Source organism: Numida meleagris, chromosome 2, assembly GCF_002078875.1.
Source record: "Numida meleagris isolate 19003 breed g44 Domestic line chromosome 2, NumMel1.0, whole genome shotgun sequence".
In the NCBI taxonomy this organism is placed as follows: Eukaryota; Metazoa; Chordata; class Aves; order Galliformes; family Numididae; genus Numida; species Numida meleagris.
In genome coordinates, this window is record NC_034410.1 from 37196838 (window position 1) to 37221329 (window position 24492).

At 42.0% G+C, this 24492-nt stretch overlaps 1 protein-coding gene and 1 long non-coding RNA gene across 8 annotated transcripts in view; one reads left to right on the plus strand and one right to left on the minus strand.

Moving 5' to 3' along the window:
- LOC110393671 lies at positions 3209-19317 on the plus strand. Its single transcript, XR_002435102.1, has 4 exons — positions 3209-3496; positions 12189-12306; positions 13849-14026; positions 15837-19317. It is a non-coding gene; the product is annotated as an uncharacterized LOC110393671 (long non-coding RNA).
- THRB (thyroid hormone receptor beta) overlaps positions 18721-24492 on the minus strand; it is a 139475-nt gene continuing 133703 nt past the window's right edge. For all 7 annotated transcript variants that reach the window (XM_021386786.1, XM_021386787.1, XM_021386790.1 and 4 more), the window contains one exon: positions 18721-24113. In XM_021386786.1, coding sequence (XP_021242461.1) covers positions 23872-24113 — 242 coding nt within the window. In that variant the 3' untranslated portion in view covers positions 18721-23871. The remainder of the gene's footprint in view (positions 24114-24492) is intronic.

The following is a 24492-nucleotide window of genomic DNA, read 5'->3' on the forward strand; positions in this document are numbered from 1 at the left end:
GTAGAATTGGTGATATCAAATGATTGCTAGGAGGTAGCAGAAGGATAAATCTGAGCAGGTGATTTCTAAATCCTTTCCTTCGTATAGTCTGGCAAGCTCCTTATTCCAGGGTTTGCTGTAATTTAGATTGCCTTGGATCACTAATATTGATCTAAAGAGAATGAAATAAAAACTGTCTGAACTTCTCAGTGCACTTCTATGTCTAGAATCCTCAGAGGAACACTTGCATCCCAGTGGCCCTCCCTAGAGGCTGATTGCTCTCCCCATTATACCTTGGCTGAAAACCAAGAAACATTCCAAGGTGAGTCAGGAAAATACGCACAGCATTTTGAAGCAGGGCAATCAACCTGTTATGAAGTAGGTAACTAACACTTGAATCATGAATGCTGGTAGGCTGATGTTAGGCTGATAGGGAGATGCTGATGCCATCAGGCTCAGAACAGATACAAACGTGATGATGCTGGAGTGCTTGATTTGTCCATCGTGGGTGTTCTCTTGCTGGCCAGGGAATGCACCCCAGGCCTCCTGGCTGTGGAAATGTGTGGTATCATCAGAACAACAGGTTTGGCTCATTGTCCTGCTCCAGGCTGTAAGGGATAAAGGGCAGGTACCACAAACAGCTGGGATTACATCATTTACATCTGTTACCTCTTTTCCCATGTCCTGATCCTCCCTTTCTCCACCCTAGTCTCCTCCCAAATAAACAAGTTGTCCCAAATTGCTTTATCCCCCTCAATCCAAGTTTGGTAACTCCCATACTCAAATTCTGTATTTAATAATGAAATGTTCATTATCTTGACTTGGTATGACATGACTGATATGGTTACACAGGCACTGCAGGCCTTACATGATTCCACTCCCAAGAAGGTCCCTACCACCCCCTTCCAGTTTGAAGTCTGGTTATCCCTCACATAACTCATATTTTAGCCTTCTGTGGAATCCAGCCATTCCTCATGGCACTATACACAACTTTTGTTGTTGTCTCACACTGGTACTATCATGCTTGGCAATTGCTTATGTCACGTCCAGTGGTTTATCATGTCCTGTTCAATTAGCTCATAGGCAGATTAGGACACAGTGATCTGTCTGCATCCTTAATAAAGTACTTCATGATTTTCAGGCACCCCATGATGTCCACCTCAGCTATGTGCTGAAGGAATTATGGAATGATCCAAAAAATGTCTGAACCTCTCAGAAGTTCCGACGTGAACCCAGGCACACTGAGATACACAGCCAGGCTGCTTTTCTCAGCAGACAAATAGTTGCCTGCTTTTGTTTATTGGCACATCTGTCACAAAAGCTATAGTTTATGCTGCATAGGCGTACAACCAACATTAACATCATAATGAACCAGCCATTACACATGAGGAGATCATTCTGAACAACTGCAGTGAAAATGCTCTGTCCCATAGCTGCTATGGTCAGATCAAGCACCTCGTCATGAATCACAGGTTCAGGTCAAGGGCAAAGTCAGGGTTCCGTAACCTCCATACTTTTACTTCCTTTGACTTTTTGCAAAAGCAACAGATAAATTCTACTTTGTGACAATGTAAATTTTTGCTAGTGCAGGTGATCTCTATTCTGCCAAGACGACTGGTATGTACCAGGAACATCCTCTCTCTTACAAAACCTTGGCACTTGGCCTCTGACCCAAATGCAGGAGCATCCCTTTGCTAAGGAAAATGTCCAGGAGTCAGGGTGTGCAGGTGGGTAAGAAGTAGGAAGAAGGCTAACTGGCAAGCACAGAAAAGTATCTCCCCTACAAATAAATCTCTGCAGAATGTTCACAGTGAGCAGGAGGAAAGTGTTTCATCTGCAGCTGACACACCATATAAAAGGATTCCTCCTGTCTCAGAGTTGACTGTTAGAAACCTCGTGAACCTATAGGAGCTCACCAATGGCAGTCAAACATCTTCTAAGTCTCATCCTGAAGCTCAGAAAAAGAAAAGAAAAAGGACATTTTCTTCCTTAGTAAAAGCAGGGGAATGCAAAAGTAGTCCTGAACGTGTTCCTGGGGCTAGCTTGCTGCACCAGTTGAGTAGACACGCAGCACTGCAGTTGCTGACCCATTAAAGTGATGCTGAAAGCTGGCTTATCTTGTCCTGGATACCTATCTTGTCTTGACGTCATCCGATTAAATCCCTTATTAGCACTTCTTTTCATTCTAAAGGGAAAAAAAAATAAGAAAAGAAAAAAAGGAGTAGGTAGATGGCTTTGTTCTGAAGCTGAAAGCACTGCCATCATCCCTGGTTTGGGAAAAAACACATGTGGGAATAATAGAACGTGTAGGTGCATTGAGCTATCTGAAGCCAAGGCCAGAGGCAAATCAAATCAGATCAGCATAGTGAGAAATGTGACAAAGTGTAATTATCATTGAATGATGCCATAATGTCACTACTGATTCTTTGAATAGAACTTCATTCAAAATGAAATCGAGAGGGATTCCACGCCAGTACCCACGTGGTCTCCGTGTTCCCTTTCCCTTAGCCTGCTCAGCAGCCAGGTCCCAGCCGCTGCCACAGGTGGAATCACCGTCCCTGGATGTGTTCAAGAAACGTTCAGATGTTGTACTGAGGGACACGGTTTAGTGGGAAATATTGGTGGTAGGTGGATGGTTGGACTGGATGATCTTGGATTCTCCAACCTTGGTTATTCTATGACTTTATGATTAATTCCTTCCCTTTTTAATATACATATCCAGGACTCTCACAGCTCCATTGAACTGCATGTGCCTTTTTACATTTTTTTTTAAACCATGCTTTCCAAACACAATCTGCTGCAGGTTTTTCCCTGTTAAATGCCACTTTGTATCGCTTTTCTAATTTGATGATTTATCCAAGGTGATGAGGGCACCACAGGGCTAGGGTGATCCAGGAGCCTTTTTTCTCCCTGTGGGACCTACGTATTCTGGCAAGTAGGGTTGGACATTTCTCTCAGTAGCAAGCACCGTAATAGATACTGCTCTTTACAAGAATATTTTAATATGCATGAGGCATTGCCAAGCTAGTCTGGCATGACTTTGCCTGTGACCTGTTGCCCTGAGATGCAGCCCAGCGTAAAGCAGTCAAGTGGAGAAAGGTGATGACCACGCTTATTCTCTCAAGCCTTTGGACAGCCCAGTTTACCAGCAGAAGTGGCCAGAGGCACAACTCACTTCCGAATCTGTACCACCAGGTTGGTGGCATTAAACTGATTATTTTCTCTCCCCTCAGGTGCCATCTGCTGAGCTAACAGAAACCAATTGTTTGCTGAGTCCAACAAAGGGCAGCTCACAGCAAACTGAAAGTATACTCATTCTGGCAGTGCCTAAAGCACAGCCTCCATCACCACTGCAAAGAGCAAGGCCTGAGGATGTTACAGCCAACACACTGAGGTTTTTAGCAGCAGAATTGCTTCTTCCCTCAAGATTTCTGCAAAGGAACACGAGAGCAGAGAGAACATTTTAACAAGGAGATCTTCAACAGGTAGCTGACCATGAAACATGTTTGGCAGTACAGTAAGTCTCTTTATACTTGGATTCTTTTGAATTGCTGTTGCTCAATCTTTTTGTAAGTGTTTAATTGAGAAGATATTTTCCATATGAAAATGTTTCCCTCTTCTGCTTTATTACTACACACTTTGTACAAATCAGGCAAACATGGACCTTGAAAAACAATCTCAATGAAAGTGCCAGACATGAAATCCTAGCTGTATGTGTCAGAGACTCCATTCAAGTAATATAAGTACCTACACTGATCTTCTTGAGGTGTCTCAAGCTTCACTTTTGGTTGTTTCAGCTCACATATATATTGGAAAAATATGGGAATTATAGTTTCTACAGTACGCTTCTCTCTTCTTCTCATTGCATGAGATCAAGGGAGGTGATCCTGTCACTCTACTCTGTGCTGGTGAGACCTCACCTGGAGTACTGCATCCAGAAATGGAGTCCTCAGTACAGGAGAGATATGGACCTACTGGAGCGTGTCCAGAGGAGAGCCACAAAAATGATCCAGGGGATGGAACACCTCTCCTACACGGACAGGCTGAGAGAGCTGGGGCTGTTCAGCCTGGAGAAGGCTCCAGGTAGTCCTGATAGCGACCTTTGAGTATCTAAAGGGGGGCTGTAAGAAAGAAGGGGACAGATTCTCTAGCAGAGTCTTTAGCTTTTGAGATAGGACAGGTAGAAATTATTTCAAACTAAGAGGTTTAGATTGGATACAAGAAGAAGGTTTTTTTGTGGTAAGGTTAGTGAAGCACTGGAACAGGTTGCCCCAAGACCAACCAGTTGTTCCTGTAGACATTCAAGGTCAGACTGGACGGGGCTCTGAGCAACCTGATCTAGGTGTAGATATCCCTGTTTGTTGCAGGGGAGTTAGAGCAGATGACCTTTAAAGGTCCCTTGCAACTCAAATGATTCTTTGATTCTAGACTTCCACATTCAATTTCCTTCTGCTTAGAAAATTCTGTTGTTGTATCATGTGTCTTTGAATAGTCTGAGTCACGTGTACCAAGCACATTCTATGTTTTTGTCTCTGAATAGTAACACCCAGCAGATGTGCTTTTTAGTAAGGTGTTAACCAACCTCTGCTCTTAGCTTGAAAAAAGCATTTTCCAGCTCTGACGCTGCATTGTCCAGATGAAAAATCTGATGCACACCTCTATAATTGAAAAGAAAAAAAACAATTGGAAGCAAACAATGTAGTTTTTGTTTAACAAGTCCTCCAGAAAGCAACTTGTAAATGGACTTGTCTGAGAATTCCTCTAAACAACTGCAGTTCGGAAATTCTAGCTGCAGGCCATATCTATTTTCCTGAATAGGTTTTCTAAATCTTTTACTTTGTAACAGCTGTTGACTACATAAACGCTAATTGCACCACTGAACAATAGTCATCTCTTTTGAACTGTTTGGTAGATAATGAAAATAGACTGCAGAGGTAAGAAAACACATCTTCAAATTTTCTATTCTGCTCACAACTCAATTTGAAAGGTTTATCCTTTACTGACATTAATGTATACTTTCAATAATAGGTGAAAATTACTTCACAATTACTTCAAAAGCAGTAATTATGTCTTAGAAACTATACCTAACTTCTACTTAGATTTCTTTACTTTTGTCTGGACCCATTTTCACTAAAGAAACGATATTGTCAGACTACTGGCAGACTTCTGAAATAGAGAAGGCTCATTTCTATTACTATCAGCTTCCATTTCACGTCTAAGTTTTTCTCCAGCAGCATATTTGAGCAGTCCTCGAAGGAAAAAAAGCAGAATTTAATGAATAACAGTATTTCTAGGACAGCAATCAACTTCAACAGCATTGAATTCCTTTACTTTTCCAGTCAGAAAAATAAGCGTACCTCATAGAATTTTTCAAACGTAAATACAGGTCTCTAAAATTATCTGGTTGATTAATAATTACATTGGACTAGTTTTTCTAGCCAAACAGCACTTGGTCTAACCAAAATAATAATTTTCCCAATAAACTTTGCCTCACTTACGGCTAATGCATTTTGCATTTGGCCAATGAGCGATTAGTGGTTTCTAGCAATGCTGATAAGGTCTTTCAGCCATTACTCATCCATGCGCTTGACACAAATGTATGAACTATGATTAAATGAAGTGTATTTGATTTCTTTCCTTTTTCCATCCAAAAGTCATTCCTCGTAACTAGCTCCTTCTTTTCCTAAGTATGCTTGTCAAGATAAAATAACTTCTTATCACTTTTTTCTTACTACTTCTTTTAGAAGCACTGACAAATGTTATTACAGCTCTCAGAAACACTTTGAGCTTTGTTTCTGAACACCTAAGTTTTATTTTCTGGTAATCTCTTCTTTGTTTTAACTGTTAACAAATTGTGCTTATTTCTACATTACTTATATCTTAAAACATTTGTATTTCTTTCTTACCATGTTAACTTACCTACAGTCTACCTCTTCTGTATTATCTGATACTATTTATAATGTCTCTGAGAATCATGGAATCACCAAAGTTGGAAAAGACCTCCAAGATCATCTAGTCTTGCCTAGTAAGTGAATCTTTCTTGCTCAAGTACCCTTTACTGTAAGCAAATTCATATTTTTTTCTATGAAGATTGATGCAACATTCTGTCTGGGTTAGTTTATCACAAGTAGGTGTATCCCTGTGGCAAAACAGTTGTTACAGTGACTGGAGTTGGAGGATTAAAAATCGCAATCTCAGCTTAGGTTCGATCTCACGTCAATGAAGCATGTGGACAAAGTTGCATCACAAGTGTACATGACGTTAGAAGAGTCAGAGCTGTGGTTCTGGGAGCATTCGAGGCACATCTCACTGGATTTTGAGTCTGGGTGTGGTGCTACATATTCTTATCCAACACATTGTGTTAGAGGGCTAACTAATGGACTTCTAAGGCAGGAGGTTGTTTTTGCTGGCAGTTGGATCTGGAATACCCTATGCAATATTAGTTGGTTGCTTTGGTTGATTCCATGATCAAAGTCTTCAAATAAGAGGAAGTGTAATATTTTTATTAGATATTTGTAAAAAAAAAATTGATAATCCAGTTCTTGGTAGAAAATAGTTTTGAAATTCAGACTGACTTCAATCAAAGGAGCAACTTAAATGGCTTTGCTAGGTCAGACAATTACACTCTGTGTTTTTGGTTTTGTGAAGTCACTTTCAGTCATGCTCCTTGATCATGCAATGAACTGCCAGGGCAGAAGGGCAGCCATGCTCTGGTGACCCATAGCAAGTTTTTGTTGCTGCAGGCAGCTGCAGTCCTCCAGAAACCCAGCTAGGATATCCAGCTGTGGCTTCAGCTGCCTCCTAGTGAGCCCCTGCATCAGGCAACTGTGTGGTGATGATGTAAAATTATGAGAGTAGCTCAACTTGGTCAGAAGAGTAGATGTGACCTTCACTACTTCTATCAAAGCAAGAGGTGGGTCAAAAACTATGCTGGGTACAAGAAGGTGCATAGTGTGAGGATGGAGGAAAAAGTGAACGTAACATCTGCTATGCATAATAGCAAATATAGTTATACTGCAATGTATCCTCTTTGTTCCTGTCCTTTGGATAGAAGTAGAGGCTTGTTAGTGAATGGCTCTCTGGCCTGTTGGGTTCTCAGTTACCTTTGGAGTTACAGAATATTGTTTCAGCTCCTACTGCTAAAATTTGTATAAATAGACATCTTATGTTTTTCACTTTCAATGAAATACTTCTGAATATTCAGAAATGAATTTGCACATACACAATGGAAGCAAACAAGCGTGAGTTAACTGAAGATGAGCCAACATATGTCTTGTTAAGGTAAAATTCATATGCTTTAAATCATCACAGCTGCATTAAATATGACACTGCCTTTTTGATGTGGAGATTTGTTTTGAAACATTTTTAGTTATTCATTAAGGTAAATAAGCAGGTAAAATATTAATAAATACTTTGATAGATTTATGGAAGAAATTCCAGAGAAGAATATAAATGCAGGGTTTATTACATAGGTTGGATACGGTTGTCTCCTCTACTACAGGCGTAATTTATTATTAATACTTTAACTGGCTTAAGTAGCCACAGAAACTTGTTTCAGGTTCTGATAAAAATCAGTAGTCCCACAGCTCTGTTACAGAAACACGTACACAAATTAATAACGTTGATGTTGTTTGTAACAGAATAGTAGCATGTATGTTACTATAAGTGTGAGCAAAGGGAGAAACGGAAGTCAATACAATGCACACTAGTACTTCTTCTGAATTCTTACATTGAGTGTGTATCATTAAATCATCCATCAGTTGACCAGAGGCCTGGCTTTTGCCATCACGTAGCAGCAATAAGCATGAAGTCAGAAGCAAATAAACAGAAGTTTCCCAATACCTTCAACTCAAAGCGTGCCACAGACACCATCACGCTCACATCTACCCCCCCCCCACACACGTACACACACACTGCTTTCTGAGTCATTTTTGCCTCTTCGTTCACCTCACACACTATTTGCAAAGGACCATGTAACTGAGAACACAAATTGTGTTATCTGTGTTAGCATGCATTGATGCTCATATTCTTCACTGTAAGCTAGGGGCCATAACTATAATACTTAAGATATTAAATGCATCTGTAATGGCTTTTACATATTTTCATTCTATTTTATGTGTGTTTTTGTGTGAGGTAATGCACATCTATATGAATGTGTTTGCAGCAGTTGTCTCACTCCTAGTAGCTCACTGAAGGACAACTCCAAACTAAGGACAAGAGATGTTTTCCCTCTCTTTTGTAGCCTCCCTCATCCAAAATGACAAAAATGCAAGTGATAATGATGTCAAAGGAAATTCTACTTGCTGAGGTAAGATTTCCAACTAACTAGAGAACAAGCATCAAATGCCAGCATCTGTTCACAGTGGTTCCAAGTCTTAGCACATCTACGTTTTTCTCTACTTTCATACTTGTGAGAGATGATGGGTAAGGTCTGTGAGTGAGTTCATAAAGTGGGCTTCTAAAGCAGTCTTTTGCACTGCCTTATGCAGAATTTGTCCCTGGCATTCAGTCTCATCACTCCTTTCTTTCAGAGTACCTTTTCTCTCAAAAATGGCTGTATATGAAACAGATGTGAGAATGTCCATCCTCCTGGCTGCATGTCAGCAAGCTTCTCCATTTTGTTTGAGCCTTCCAATGCATGTTCTTTCAGGCTTTTGTATGATGACCACATAGTGTGGTCATTTCTACACTCTCCTCCTGTTCCCATCACCTTTCTAGAGGTGTGGTGGATCTTGCTCATCATCTGGAGGGCTCAGAACTTTCTAGGAGACAGTTTGCTTCTCTGAAACCTTTCTACCCCACTGTGATTTGTTCCAGAGTTATGACTGTTGAAATAACAACTTTGTGACTTCTGTAAATAGATTTCAGTATTGTCCAACATAAATGGGGAAAAATAAGTAGTTCTCAGCACAATAGCACCTTCATTTATAACTTAAACCACAGCAAAATAATCTGAAGGGCGTGAACTTCTGGAGATGAAAGCTCTTCAATGAAATACCAGCGTTAGTTTCTACCTTATTGCCGTGTCCAGAGTCAGATTTGTACCATCTTTGCTCCAGGTGTAGACTAGCAATAACAGCAATTGTCACTTGGTGGAGCCAGATCACTCCGCAACTGGAATGTGCTTAGAAGCGTCTTGCAAAAAGGGTCTCCAAGTCAGGATTTGTAAAGAACGATTTGGAGAAAGAACGTTGGGTATTAGGGGACCTAAATCTTCTAAAAAATAAAAATAGTTCGCAATTTTCCTTTTAATTACTCTGGCACAGGAGAAGTAAAGGCCTTATCAGCTGAGGGAATGGCTGTTTGGTTGGAAAAGGGAAAAAGTAAGTGCAGTACAGATGCATTTGGTAATCTGTGTGCAAATGCAACCAAAAGCTGTTACTTTCTGGCTGCGTGCTGTTTAAAGGAGTTCAGATGGCTGGTGCTAAACTGTGCCACCTTTTTATCAATTACATGTCTTTAAAAAATTCTGACTTTTTTTCTCATCTCTCTCTTAAATTTTCTCAATGAGAGAGAAATAACCTAATTTATTTATGATGTAAAACAGCGTATCCTAAAAGGAAAAAATGAGAGGGTTCCAAACTATAAACACCTCCTCTATACTCTTCTGGTATGAACCACTCTTTCTTCACAGTACGTTTCTTTCCTTTCCTGTCTGTATGTTTGGGGTATTTTAATTAAAGAGGTGTTAATATTAGAAGCTCCTCTGGCTTCGGATTCTGTGCTATATTTACTGTAACTGCTGTAACAGAACTCAGGCAGTTTAAGTCTCTTGATCTTCAATGAGCAGGAGGATATATCTTATCTCTGGCATTTTTGTATCTTCTCATTACACAGATTTTCTTTGTATTGGATTGCTCCAAACCAGGGAGATAATGCTAGAAGGGGGGGGTCTACTTTTGAGGACATGTGCTGACATAAACAAAGTCTTACCTGTTCTTCCCATATATATTTTAGATCCATCAGATCTCGTGTGTTGGGAAAAGACTGTTAGTTTGCTCCAGCTAAGTAATTTTTCCAAAAGATATAGAAAACAAAGAGAAGAGAGCTCTTTTTGGGTCAGTGACCCCACACACCAGAAGAGGCAGGTTGGCTTAGTCTGATGCCACCAACAAAATGCCCAGCATCCTGGTCCCACACGTTGTATGGCTGGATGCAGCTCTCATGCCCAACTGGAAGTGCATCTTCCATGACACACTGGATCAGATGGAAGCTGAGATTTTCGTGTTCTCAAGATACTGGCAAGCCTGGCACTGAGTCTGGTTGTAACAGGTCCTATCCTATTATACGAAAGGGTGAGAAAGAATAGGACTTCTTGTGTTACAGCTTTGCAGATTTAAAGTACAAAAGTATATTAAGGATATTATTAAATTCTACCTAAGATTTCCCAGATAGTTAATTTACTCAATTATTTCTACATAAATCCCACTCTTCCTAGGTGGATGAAAACATAATCATAAACCATATGTGATGAACAATTTAATCTATCACTACAGGCAGTAACAGGATTTTAATGTGGAATTAATAGCTTCAGCATTATGCCTCTCAAGGAAAGCATTACATATCATGAAAGTTATACCTACACGTAAGGAACATAGCACATACTGTAGAAAAGCCGAATGAAGTTAATGATAAAAATCAATGAAGTTCAGAGAGAATAAACTGAACTAAGGGAAATAAAGATGTGGTTTTCCCATGTCTAGAAGGGCAGCATGGGCTCTCTAAATGCTGTGAGATAGAGAAGGGACAGGATGAAAATTGAACATTGGTCCTGCATGCCCAGAATAGCTGGGAAGAGCCTCTATGATGGCAAAGGCAAGCTGGGAATTAGTATTCTCAGCTAGCATGTTTGTAGTTTGCTCCCTCTTATTGTGTTGAGGCTGATGATGGGGCTGGGGTCTGGGCCTGGGGTGAGAAGAGCAGCCCCATAGCTAGTTGTGAGAGCAGGGAGGCTTACAGAGCTGCAGTTCAGGCTGGAGATATCTCTTATTTGACCTGGGCCTGTTCGGGCTCCCAAATTTCTGAGGAAGGTGGTTGTGTCTTGGTGTCAATTTCAGTTGTAAATTTGGTAAAGGAAGACATGATGGGCTATATTTCTGTATGATCCCACAGAGTGAACACAGCAGGATGTAGTACAGGAGCTCCAGACTGTCTCTGTCTCTTTTTCCTAGGTGCGGCGATAGATGAGGACACTAGTGCCAGGCTGTGCAGGGTATTGAGCTCTGAGCTCAGGTGGGCTTGTCGATTAACAGCAGAGCTCAGACATGGCTGTGTGCCTCAGCCTTCCTACTGACTGGGGATCTTCTAGCACCTAGGCAGGAACAAAGGATCTGCGAGTACCAGCCCTCTGATTAGCTTGAGGGATGTAGTCTGGAGAAGAGGAGGCTGAGGGAAGACCTTATGGCTCTCTACAACTACCTGAAGGGAGGTTGTGGTGAGGTGGGGGTCACCTCTTCTCCCAGGTAACAGCAATAGGACGAGAAGGAATGGCCTCAAGTTGCACAAGGATAGATGCAGGCTGGATGTTAGGAAAAACTTCTTACCTGAGAGAGTGGTCAGGCGCTGGAATGGGCTGCCTGGGGAGGTGGTGGAGTCACCGTCCCTGGAGGTGTTCAAGAGACATTTAGACATTTTGTTGAGGGACATGGCTCAGTGGGAAACATTGGTGATAGCTGGACAGTTGGACTGGATTATCTTGGAGGTCTTTTCCAACCTTGGTGATTCTATTTTATGAGTCTACTCCATTCTATTCTATGTCCAGAGAGGACACAGCAATGACTGGGGCTGTGGCAGGCATTTGAGGTCTGTTCCTATTTCTGGAGAGCCTGTCTGGCACTTGAAGAAAGTAGTTGGACTTTTTTTTGCTTTTATGGCCAACTTTGCTATTTTTCAAGCTTCAGAGGCCATATGAAACTCAGTATTTAATTGAGTTCCTCAGTCTGTGAAGTTCCGAACTCTAATGGTATATCATGCTTTTTGCATAGTTACAGGATTTCGGATTTCCCCCAGTGAAGGGCAAAACACACATTAAGCTGGATTGCTTCACTCTTTGTTTGAAAAAATTGATCTCATGTCTTCTTCTTTTCTGAACTTTTATTATTTTTATAAGCCTCAAGTCAATATTTAGCATTTTCCAATCAGTGAATCCTTTTTAAACTGAGCATTCAGGATTCCTGTGGTGTAAGAGTTTCCTGTTTTTCACTTTACAGGGTTTTCAGCTCTCCAGTCCTTTTTGCTATTGGTTTGGGCAAAACTCATCTGTGAAAATGACAGCATTCCTTGCAAAACTTGTGAAAAACCAAAGACTTTGCACAGGAAGGCAGAAGGGTAAGTTTGAATAGCTGATTTCTAAATCCTGTTCATCATATATTCCGGCAAGCAACTTGTGCCGGGATCTGCTGTAGTTTCTATTAGCTGGATTTTTCCTCTTTCTGTGACTTTTGTAGTTTTGGCAAAAGACTTTGGGCAAGAAGGTGGATGAAGAAAAATCTTTCAATTCCCCTCTCTCCTACAGTTTCTCAGAAATGTCAGAGAGTGCTCTACCAGCACGTGGAGTGAGTGCTGTGTCCCCGTTCTCCTGCACAGAACTGCTATTAAAACAGTTCCAAGGCTTGGATCTTACTGTCAGCGATCAGTTACTTTATACAAAACTCCGTCTGATGCCCTGCCTCCAGCAGGCCTGAAAGGGCAGGAAAAACATGGGAGAATTCAGTACAAACCACTCGGTACCCATTTCAGGGATGCCATGGAAGCTCAGAAGGAAGGCAACAAGCAGATTTCTCAATACAATAATATTACATCAGCTTCTAAAATTAGGACCAAACAAATTAAAGCACTGAATATGGTCTTGTGTTCAGTGCTCAACTACTTAAAATTTGGTCCAAGAATAACGCAGTCCTGAGCCATCCCACAGTTCCCAACAACAGAAGAGAGGTTTTCCTAATTGATTGCGAGCTTTTGCAATAGCAAAAATCTCACCACGCCCCCTCTCACCAAGAATGTAACTTTTTGTGGTGTAATACTTTTAGGGGGCAGATGCACTGAAGAGAGCTCTGGCCTATGCCCAGAAGAGCCTTTGGTCCAGGGAGGTGGTGGAGTCACCGTCCCTGGAGGTGTTCAAGAACCATGTAGATGTGGCACTGAGGGACATGGTTAGTGGGCATGGTGGGGCTGGGCTGACAGTTGGACAGTTTTGGAGTTGAAACACTGTCATCATCCTCAGTTCAGAAGAAAATGTGTGGGAAAGATGATAACGTGTGTAGGCACACTCAACTGCCCGAAGCCAAGGCTAGAGGCAAATCAGATCAGCGAAGCTAGAAACGTGGCAAGGTGTGATTAATGTTGAATGATGCCTTAATTTCATTTTCGTTAACTTTAAATAAAAATAAAATTGAGAGGGGTTCCACACCAGTACCTGGGTGGTCTGGAGAGGTCCTGGGCATCTAAAATGAGCAGCCAGCCCCAGAAGAACTTTAATTCAAAGGGCAATCAGGAGAGTCTTCACCTGTTTTTCAGTGTTGGCTGCTGGGGTGATGGATCAGCCCAGTTTGGGTTTTTAGCCCTATGCTCCATCCAAAGTTGCCATGCAAACACAGTCTGCAGTGAGCTCAGAGCCCTCAACCTCTGCTTGAATGAATTTTCCTTTGAACTGACATTCCCCACAGGGGGTCAGCAGCACTACTCACACCTTGGGAGCCCAGGTGACAGGATACCTCTGAGGAGCACAGACAAGTGGATGATGGGGAGTTTTATAACAACCATTCACTCATTTTAATCCTAGAGTCCTGATAAACAGTACTTTGTACCCGACCTTTGCACATGGGATTCAGAGGCAGCAGCTCTGTTCTTGTCACCATCCATTTCCTCCAGGCTCATGTTGGTGATGGTGTCTCCAGCACTGTACCTGTAAGCCTCCAAACCCCACCTTAAGAACCTGACATGCAAGGAAGCAGGAAACAGGGCTGCTGAAAGCAAGCACGATGACCCAGGGCCACTGAAAGGAAGCAGGACCAGGCTGCACAGCCAGAATCACTTCTGCAGGATGGAGGTGAGCAACGGGGAACAATGGGATCAAATGTAACAAAGGAGCAGGAGGAGATTTGCAAAATAATGGAAGCAATTTTGCAGAAGCACCACACTAAAGTGGACGGCTTTGATTTAAGGAGACTTTTGGTGTGGGTCTCATAACGTAGGAGTAGATGGGGCTACGATCTATGACACAGAGATGTGGGACAAAGCAGGAGTGAGGCTGTGGGATGCAGCTGCGCGCTCTGACCCTGTGGCTGAAGACCTTTTGGGGCCCTAGAGATCGTTTTACCCTTTAGACCCCAGGCCAGTGAGCCCGAGGAAGGAACCAGACTTGTACACGCCAATCCATGTGACTCTTGGCATGCGGCCCACAAAGAAGTGGAGCAGCAGGGGGACTTCAATGTGGTTCAGAGACTGCATTCAGCTCTCGCCTGCCCTGTAATTTATGAACCTAATAGGCACCCTAGATGGGAGGATATAAGCTTTCAAATAATAAAAGCTCAGGAAAGCAGTCCTTGGATTCGGGCTGGGCTCCCCCTGTACCAGTAATCTGTTAGGCTCTGTTATGAAAAGTTTCACCCTTTGTCCTTGCGATTGCAAGACCTTGGCACAGTTGACTTTGACAAGTACATGATGTGCATGGGCTTTTGGAGAGAAGCCGCACAACAAAAGGCGATAGAGAATACACTTGCCAATGCCACAGGCCAAGATACCATCCCCCTCGAACAGGTTCGGTAGGAACCGGTGGCACCAGCAGCAAAAGCCGAGTCACTTCTACAGAGAAGGCGTAGGGAAGCAATCGGGCTGTGGATCTACTTGGTGCAATTATACTGCAGCCAGTAACCAGCGTCAAGCAATGAGACAACTACCTCAGGGAATCTTACACCCAGTCAACTTGTTCTTTTCCCTTAGCAGCTCAGTAACAGAAGATGTTGAATTTGTTACAAGAATTTTAATGTTTTTGGCTTCTAGGGTTTTTGTATGATTTGCTCTATGACTGTTTAAACAAATGGTGATAGTACAATTATCCTTCCCAAATAACTTTGTTGAGCAGCTTGTTTAGAATAACTGCAGTTCAATGGAATTGGTGTAAGTGCCCTAAGCACAGGTTTATTATTCTTCATCTACAGCCATATTTTTAAGTTTTTGCCATGTTATCAAGAGTATACAATGGGAAACTGACTTGCTGTTCAAAATGTGTGATCCCTTATTTTAGAAGTAGATCTGAGCACAAAATAAGCTACGTGTCAAAACCTCATGGGATTAGTTTGATAGGTGGTTTCAAGGTTTATATGACTTTGTCAAAATGAGGGGAGGCAATGTAATTCTTAAGGGCGAAGTAGAGCTAAACAAATTTAACTTAAGTCGTTTGTATTTAAAGTGATTTCATTATTACCATATAGAAGTTGTGTACTGTTTGGAGGCTACCATGACAGCGTCCTTTGGGTGTGATGATAACAACAGTGAGTTTGGGTTTTAGTGTGGGAGTTTAGTTGCAGCAAGACATGTTTTCAGTTTACTGAGACTGCTGTTTGAGTTAGTGTTATTTCTTTAGGTTTTTGCATGCTTGTTGGTATGTGTTCCTCGTATTATATCGTGCTTTAGAGCCATGATTAATAAGGTGTTCAACCAAGTGCTTGTTGTTCAAACTAATAAAGAAGGGGGAGATGTGGGAAAACAAAGACTAATCCCCCCCTTTGACTAACAAAAGACCTTAGGACATGTGACCAAAGGGTTGTTACCTGGGTATAAGAGGTTGTAAGCACGTACAATAAAGGGCAGGAGTCGGTGCCTCAATTGCCACATAAACCTTCGCCTTCTGTTGGCAGAGGGTGCAGAAGGAAGAGGAAACACTGATGGCGGATGTCTGTCAGACTTCTCCAGGTCTCCAAAGAGGACAGTGATTCCCATCACCAATCATCCAGCCCAGGAGTAAGGGCAACCCCTGGCAACACAAGCACAGTGAGGCTGAGGTTCCCAGCAGCCCCAGTTTCTGCAGGTGCATGGTTTCAAACCTTGTACGGTCTCTGCTGCTCATGCTCACCACTCTGACCAATCTCTCAGCTTTGCCAGAGTGTTCTGTTTTCCAGCCATGGAATGGATTTTTGCAGCAGAGCAACAGAACACTTTCTTCAGCATTTTGTGAAACAACTGGTGGGATCTGTGAGCTCCCATACATCACAGGAGCAAGGAACAACTTTACCATGCCCAGAACCTGGGCCTCACCTGGCTTCAGGCTGCACAAGATTTGTTCTCTGACACTGTATTACAAAAGCTCTTCTGCATAAGGTTTACCAATCCTGAAGAAAGCAGGCGGAGGTGAGTTAGCATTCAGTTTAATGGAGAGATACGCTACTGGCTGTAGCCCCAGGCTGATGAGGCACTGCTGCAGGCCATGCTCAGAACCACTGCCCAAGCTGCAAAGCCCAGGACGTGCATTGTCACACGTGGTCCTTTGCTGCTTGCTGAGCGCTGAGCCACGGCGCGAGGTCAGCTCACACTGTGCTTCCCAGGTTTTGGAGAGAGAGAATGATAGCCTAAAGCCACTATGCATATTTTGATCCTGAACAGGCAAACCTAGGATTGCTTGGACCACGCCAAGTCCTTGTGTGTGTTGAATTACTCTCACACAAAGTGTGAGACACTTTGTCTGGTCTTTGTGTTTTCCTAACAGCGCTCTTCCTCTTCCTTTCCTTCATTGGTCTCCATTGTCTTTAGATCTTCATCTACTTGCCAGGACTTGCCACAGCCTCAGATATTTTCTACCGGTGTATTTTTTTTTCAGGTCTTCAGCTTCTTATTTTCCAGCTCTCCTGCACCCTAGAGTAAAGTCTGTCTCTGAGGTTTCACTTGGACGTGTTTTCAGCATTAGACAACTTCTTTGGTAACCTTTAGACGCACATTCAGGTAGATGTACATTCGGTCTCTCATTTCCATGTTACCATCGCAGCAGCCAGTGAAGCCTGCTGCCCTCACTCCAGTGAAGAAAACTTCTTCCCCTTTTGCTGCTACCTCTGAGCAGGGAGATATCAAAGACCTTGCAGCTACAGAGCACCTACACTTTTTTTTTTTCCCTTTATATACTGTTTTCCTGTGGGGTTTGCAAAGCCATTTTTTACTTCTTGCAACTCAAAATTTCTGTTCAGGTGGACGCTGCTCTGAGCTACTTTTATTCCACATCGTCAGCTCACACCATCTCTTGCAAATTCAGATTCCACTGGCATTTGGGGTAGGACTCGTTCATGGTTTTTGCTGGAGTCCTTTTCTGTTGTTTGCTGGTTTATTTTTTAACTGTGTTTTCCAAACAAAGCCCGCTTACAGACTGACTCGCTTTCCCTGTAAAATCCACCCTGGTTCTGTACAGCAGGACTGAACCTGTATCACCTTTCCAGGCCCGTGACTTCCCACAGCACTCAAAGGTCAGGGTGATGCAGGAGACTTCTGTCTCCCTTGGGGACTCCATGAATATTTTACTATTGCTTGTTCAAAGATGGTGGATCCACAGGCACCCTGAGTATAAACATTGTTATTTCTAAATCACTGATGCTATTGGGCGTACCACACTGCACACATGACCATGAGGGTAAGATTCATGTATTTAATGTTAGAATCGTAAGTCCATGCTGGGAAAGTGTCCAAGACCTGGCACAATTTTCAAGGGGAGAGCAGGGTGGCTGGCACCAGCCTGCTCTGGTCGCACTCATTCTGGCAGTGCCCAATGCTCATGGCCAAGAACCAACCACCTTTTATTTCCCCCTCTGCAGTGATGTACACATACTGGAGCAAATGCAGCTGACGGACTTCTGCTTCTCTCTACAGACCTCAAACCACTTCCGGATGAGCACGGCCTCCATCACTACTACAAACAACGAGGCCTGAGGACATCACAGCCAATGCTGTGAGGTCTGTGGTAGCAGAATTCCTTCTTCCCTCCAGCCAACAACTGTGCCGCAGCAAATCAGCGCCTCACTCCAGAGCGAGACCAAGCAGCCCACAACTCCCACATCCACAGCAACCCTCCTCGGGGCTTTGGCAGCGCTTCCACACTCAGGGTCTGAAACCAGGTGCTTTAAGGGATTTAATTTAGGGAAAGCATGGATTCATTGTTTCACCCCAGGCTCTTCACAGTGAACCTCAGCCCTAGAAGGCAGGCCCCATTCCCACAGGCAGCAGTGCCCAGCGGCTTCCCTTCAGGACAGGCCAAGAAACCACTGTGGATGTGGGCTCTAGGCCTTGCTTTACCTGCTGAGGGAATGAAAGACCCCTCGAGACTACCACATAGGAACATGAGAGTAGAGGGAAGATTTGAACAAGGAGATCTCCAACAGGTAGCTGACGTATGCAAAATGTGAAGAGACAGGAAGACTATTTCTCTTGTCACAGCAGCCCCATCTAGACTGGGAACAAACACAGCAAGAAAGGGCGTTCCCTTAAAAACTGTAATTGAATGAGACATAAATCACGGCTCACCAAAGTGAGTTAGGTTTGGCTGATGTACAGAGCTGGGAAGTGAAAGTCACTGGCTGGGTGCCCAAGGGAGGGGAGGAGATTGGGCACGAGATAGGCACTGAAGGGGTGCAGACGGATAGAAATGTGGGCAGGTCAGTGCCAACGTTGCTCTGGGCCCTACTTCTGTCATGCCAGCAGGGTGAGGTGTGTGGCAGAACCGACTACGCAGCCTGGAACAAAGAGAAGGAGAGACCAGGACCACTGTTCAGTTATAAGCTTTTTCTTTTTTAGAATTCAAGCTTACACAGTTATCTATGCCCACTATATTCATAATTACATTTTAATATCTGCATACAAAAGCTATGTAAAAATTATTTTCTTCCCCCAAATATACAAATTTTCTCTTTAGATAGTTTAAAACATTTGTGATCACAGATTTTTAATATATTTTAGGCTGAAAAAATATTACCAATCTAGCATAACTCTTAACACTGCTTGCAAAAAAATACATCATCCAAGGTAATTTTTTTTTTACTGTACTGCGTAACGTTTGCCTTACCCTCAGGGCACGAAACTGGTATAAAAATAAACCAAATAAGCAAAACCCACAAACCTCGTAGACAGAGTAAGAAGTCCTCCCACCTAACTTCATAAAAACAAATGAACAACCCAAACCACCCTTCTCTTCAAAAAAATTATGAATAACTAATCTGATGAATTTGTGAGCAAACTAAAACTGAAGAGTGCTAGGGAAGTAGGAAAAGAGAAAAAGAAATTACAGTATGTCAGCTAGTTCATGCCCTGATACTATCTTCACCAACATTAAATGTGTAATTAAATAAAGTGTCTTTTAATGTTTTACATTGTGCTCAGTAATTTACATGAATTTAATCTACACCTGGGTGCTGATGTAGATTTACATTTGATTGTCTTGTGCATAAACAAGGTTAGCTTTTGAAGAAGGTAAACTGTGCAATGGACAGTCACAAACAACTTATTACCTGCACAATATTGCTTTTTGAAGGCGACATCAGTCAATGTGGATACACACAAATAATGCATACTCTTTGCATCTGCTAACATCTATATGACACACTAAAACTTCGTGGTAAGGCCAAACCTTTTTTTTTTTTTTTTTTGTGGTTTTTAATTTTAAAGCAAAAATATACCATAGTAAAAAAATGTGCTCACATTGTTTTGAGTCTTTAAGTGGAAAATAAATCTCTATCACACTAGAATAAAATTTCTCTCTATAAAATTTAAATACGGATCACTTCATTGCTATATCAAAAGGAAACGTCTGGCAATCATTTCCAGATGATCACAATAACAAGACACGTCAAGAGGTCCTACTGCCTCTTCCTTTGAGAAAAGATAAACGTTGAACTCTTTCAACTGCTCTCACAGTGAGAGGAGTATGTTCCTTGGTTGTGGATTTTGATTCAGTCAATGAAAAAGGTTTAGCCTTAGGAATGCTGGCTACATCTCAAAACCATAGGACTGATTTTTATAATTTATGATTCATGCAGCAAAAAGTCAATATGACACATACAGGTTAGAGTTCCATAGCATAAAAATGCATTGCTAGCAATGACATGCTCTGCTTGTGATCAACAGCCCTGTCTTGGCAGATTTTGGATACAAATGATCATTCTGGACAGTTTTTTGTTCACTTTCTGATGCCTGCCTCTGAAGAAACAAGCATTTTGCTCAAGGATGGTTTTGGATCTCAGAGATATAACTCTAACGCCTACATTTTGGCAGAATGTAAACAAAAATAATTATTATGTATTTTATATATCATTATAAATACCATAACTTAACTGAGATGACACATGAAATGAGTATCTAAATGCATATGTTACTCAGGGCAAGACCATGAACGATGACAATCAGGTTTGATAGGAAGCATCTCCTATGCAAGACCCACATGTAGACCACAAAGCAAAAACAAAGGTTATGTGGCACCATCAGAAACAAGACCCTGAACTGCAGTTAAAAGTGCCCGTTTGTTGTTTCCCTTGGAAGGCCAGGTCCTACAGACCCTGCTGACTGATGTCTGCCACTCAGGTGGTAAATCCAGTGGCTCAGTCCTACAGTGACCTGAGTCACTGCAGAACTAAGGTCAGTATTCACTAGTAAGAGCCTGCAAACGCATCCTCACAGGTTCTAGCTTTGCTCTCATGATCACGTAAATCAGGAGTCAGACAGACCGAGGAAGTCAATGAAGATACACAGAGTAAAACTGGTAGGAGATCAGAGGTTATTAGATGCCAGAACATCAAATCCGTCAGACTAAGAGCTTGGTCTTAGTTTTCTGTTGAGGAATGCTACTAATCCCACTCTGTTAATCAGAACCAGATTCCAATGCAATGTAAAAAGACAGAAAAGTACACTGATAATGTCCTTACTGCTTAAAGGACTGCTGAACTCTTCCAAGTTGTTGCCTAGTTGCCTGCTTCAGTATCAGGAAGTCGGACCATGAGCTTGGATGACAAATTCCTGTATGAGCAATGATTTTTACAGCAGCCTGTGCAAAGCATTTGTTCTCAGCATTACCTCAAGCTGCAGTTCTGTCCAGGGTGTTGCAAGTTTCTTCATCTCTTGCTGCTTCCCCAAGTCAACCCAGTAACTTCCACATTTTTCTAACTTCTGACCTTTATTTTTTGATTAATGCAGTCCCGACGCTCCCAAGTGTTCAAAAGCCAGTAGAGTGGGCCCCCGTAGTTAAGGGCAATGAGAAGTCACCACTGAGTATTGACTTCCAACCTCATTATTTAACATTTAGGCTGCTGTTTTCCTTTATAACCCAGAGGATGAGAAACACTGATCTTAATGAGAGACTGAATCTCTCAGGCAGCAGTATGACTCTAAGAACTGAAGCTCTGAGAAATACATAAAATATCATGGAGCCTGCAGTGAGGTCACTGTGAATACTACCGGGAGAAAGTGACTTTCTTTCTCCTTGGTCTCATCTGCAGCAGTTACAAGTTTTTACACTAACTCAAGCTCATATTTCGCAAGTAGATGAGATACTCAGGCTTGCTTCAGAAGGAACTCCATGATTCTGGGAGTACAACACTCCAAAAAGGCAGGCACGCTTCTTTTCTTTTTAAGAGCCATTTGGGTAGAGATGCTGGTTTTTTGCTTTCCCTATATACTATCAGGGCCCTACCAAACCACCCTCAAATCAGATACCTAATACTCTTTACTGACTGTGGATGCTGCTCATCTGAGATTCTGCAGAACTGAATACATGGAAGCCTTTCCATTTGTGTGGTATCTTGTTCCAAAAACCTAGAACGTTTCCCGATCCTTGTCCCCAAGATGTAGTGCTCTACAGGGAATTTGTGTTGCTAGCACATCTTTTGAGATGGAGCAAATAGAGCCAGTCCACAATGGAGGTTCTTCAATTTCAGCAAGCATTTAAAGAAAGACTTATTTCCAAAGGCCTGTCTACTTGGTACCTGCAAAAAGCCCTGAACATCCCACTGTGTTTTATATTCTCATGAAATTATGGGCATAACCTCTAAGGAATAACATCAATGCTCATCACTCACCGTGGGTACATATGATATCAAAGAACAAGGAGAACAAGATTCTATAACCCTGAAAATAGAGCCAATAGCACTCCAAACAGTTTATCAATGTTACAGAGAAACAGAGGTGAAAAGAATTTAATCCCTGGCACAAAGATACTGTGCTCCACCTATACATTTTCCTGAGTATCATGATCTTACAAGGGGACAAATGTGTAACATACGGGTTTGGACATGGGCCATGAGCTTTGAAAATCAACATATCAATTCTAACAGTGCCCAATGAGTTGCCAGGCAAATATGTCAATGAATAGCAGAGACAGAAAGCAGTACAAATGAATGCACAACACAAAAGAATGTGGGATATGAGGAAGTGCAAAACAGGTCTCTTGAGTTTCCAGGAAGAACAGAAGAATGCTTTTGATGTATCACACAAATTCAGAGAATGGTTTAATATTAAGTTTATAAAATCCAGGGACAACAACTCTGGATGGTGATGGATGACAGAACAGAATCTCTCTCTACCTATAATGCCCTCATTACAGGCTTCCAAACATTCCAGTATTGTGAGTACTGACTTGCAGATTTTGGCAGCTGGACTTCCTATCTTTCAGTTCAGTTCCTGCTAGTGTAGTTAGTGGAAATAAATTATGTGAAGGAATCAAGTGAGAAACTAGCCAAACAAAACACATACATACACCAGGGAGGGAGAACCTAGCTGATCAACACACATACACACACAGGAGAGGGTGAAAGAAGGAAAGAGAGAGAGATGATAAAAACATGGAAATATGTTTAAGACATCTGCTGAAGATTCATAATTATATATATATAAAATTATATATATACGTGCATATAAACTTTATATATATATATAAAACAAAAGATTACTGCCAAGCAATACTATTTGTACTACTGGGAAAAAGCTGTACAGTCTTGAGTGTTATCAATAACACAGTTGGTTTCTGTTCCTTCTGACGGTCATTCCATACGTTTCATTCATTCACATCCCTGAATAACTCTTAGGAAATCCTGCTATTCTGACAAACAGCCTATCCCTTCAGAGCACTGAATTTACCACAAACCTCAGAAAAAGCAGACTTCTCTACTCAGGAAAAAGCACATCAGAGGATCAAATCTCCCTCCTTCTTCCAATAGAGCTTCCAGCGAAGTTACTTGGAGTAGTAAGAACTGAACAATCTTACTTTCTGTACACATGGAAAAAAATGATTCAGTCCCTTCCGCCACTTTGCATGTACTAAATACTTGATTTATGGGGCACTGTTCAACTGCATCCATTGGAACAATCCTAAGATAATGATGGTATCATGACAATGATGAAAGTCCTAGATCATAAGAGTGATTGTTACAAAAGAAACAACCACGAAGACTAGAAAATTCATCTCATGAAATGGTCACTAGTACCCTGCAAAGTGAGGAAACAGTAGATAGATAGAATTGCTAGGATCAAATTATCAATAGCTGTTTTAACTTGGAGGCCAATTTATTTTCTGCCACTTCAATTTATCTCCCGTATTTTCCAAGCAATGATGCATGTGAGCTGGTGACCACGCAAGTGCTGGTGAATGAAACTGGTCTGTTTCTATTTTCACTGTTAAGCTGTCAAAGCATTCACATCAAAGGACTGAAGAACAAATTGCAATAGTCACAAGTACCAGCAGAAAGGGATGTTTTCATCCATGTGCATACAACTGCCCCCAGCAACCCCAAAGAAAAACTCAGAACAAAAGCCCAACCCCACCTCAAGAATCAGAAGAGAACAAAAGAAGAACAAACAGGTGTGAGAAGAGTTGGGCAATGGAATGAAATGACAGCCAGTAGTGTGACAGGGGTGCAGAGGACTGCTCCAGTCTCTCTAATCCTCAAACACCTCCAGGAACAATGGAGGGAAGAGTTCTGTGGGGCACTCCACCTTCATGTGCAGGAAGCGGCTGGCATGGCAGGCTCCAATCATTCGCAGATCTGTCACTTTCATCAGCAGTTTTGGCCAAAAATGTGCAACATGGTGTTTTCTGTAATTAATGTAGTGTTCGAATGCCAGGAGGAAACCCTCTTGACACTTTTCTATCCTCTCGACGCAAACAAGGCCTGGGCGATCTGCAGATACAAAGAAACAGAATTATCTTCAAAATTCATTTATTTATGGAATATCTGATCATAAATTAGGAAAAAATAGAATAATGCTGTTGTAAGAAAAGGAGCCAAGGAATCTGGCTCTGCCACAAACAACTTCTTTGACCCTGAGCATATCACTTATATGTCCCTCAGTATTATCCCTGATAAAACAAGGAGATAGATAATCCCTTCTTTCTTCATCCTCTGTTTCTTTTGCCCATTTAGAAGGTAGCTGTTTGGGATCTGTTTCCTTGCAGGGACTGGAGCAGCACATTCTCGATCTCAGCTGAGGCTTCTATCTATATCTTCCTGTAAAACAACTAATAATCAGAAAATGTCCTTGTCAGTTATCTTACATTTC